This window comes from Myotis davidii, unplaced genomic scaffold, assembly GCF_000327345.1.
Source record: "Myotis davidii unplaced genomic scaffold, ASM32734v1 scaffold427, whole genome shotgun sequence".
In the NCBI taxonomy this organism is placed as follows: domain Eukaryota; kingdom Metazoa; phylum Chordata; class Mammalia; order Chiroptera; family Vespertilionidae; genus Myotis; species Myotis davidii.
Window position 1 is genome coordinate 911,345 of NW_006298051.1, and position 772 is coordinate 912,116.

The following is a 772-nucleotide window of genomic DNA, read 5'->3' on the forward strand; positions in this document are numbered from 1 at the left end:
GGCCTGGCTCTGGGGCAGAGGACAGGCCTGGGGTCTGTCCCCACCTCACCCGCACCCCCACTCCTAGAAGCCCCTGCTCAGGCCCTGGCCTCGCGGGGCCCCAGGGCCTCTCCTGCACTTACAGAAAGAGAGGCCACTGACCGTACAGCCCAATCAAGGGCTCCCCCGGGAACTGGGCTTGGGGGAGGGGGGTCAGACCCGCAGATGAGCCCGGGGGAGTGGTGGGAGGGGACCCAGTGGAAACGGCTGGGGTGGTGGGTGCCCTGCGAGGTCCCAGCCAGTGACAGAACCCGGGGAGCCCGTGGGGTCCAGCCGGCCAGCTCCGCTGAGTGGTCAGCGGGACCACTGCCCCTGCACACTCAGGGTTTGCCCCCCGCGTGGTGGGTGAAAGCCCCTCCCATCCTGAGGACACCTGGCCCCCAGGGGCAGAGCAGAGCCCCAGCCCCGCCCCCGCGAGCCTCCCTCTCAGCCCAGCGCCCTGTGACAGCTGCCTCCTGAGAGAAGGGAATCGAGGGGCCAGAGGTCACGGGGTTCAAGGTCATGTGGCTGAAATGTGGTGATTCTTGAACTTGAGTCCCCCACTTCCGAGGCTCAGAGAGGGTGACTACAGCTCCCAGGGGTGCACAGCCCCCAGGCACCCACAACTGCACCTCCCGCCCCCCGCCCCGGCCCCCGGGGACGAGCAGCCGCCAGGATCCTCAAGAACATGGACCCGTCCCAGGACCCGTGTGAGGACTTCTACCAGCACGCGTGCGGGGGGTGGCTGCGGCGC

The 772-nt window shown here is 69.2% G+C and overlaps 1 protein-coding gene across 1 annotated transcript in view; it reads left to right on the top strand.

Moving 5' to 3' along the window:
• Nucleotides 1-772, top strand: part of MMEL1 (membrane metallo-endopeptidase-like 1) — a 27,593-nt gene that overhangs the window by 2,512 nt on the left and 24,309 nt on the right. The window contains exon 2 of the mRNA XM_006773811.2: nt 687-770. Within this exon, the coding sequence (XP_006773874.2) occupies nt 687-770 (84 nt within the window). The remainder of the gene's footprint in view (nt 1-686; nt 771-772) is intronic.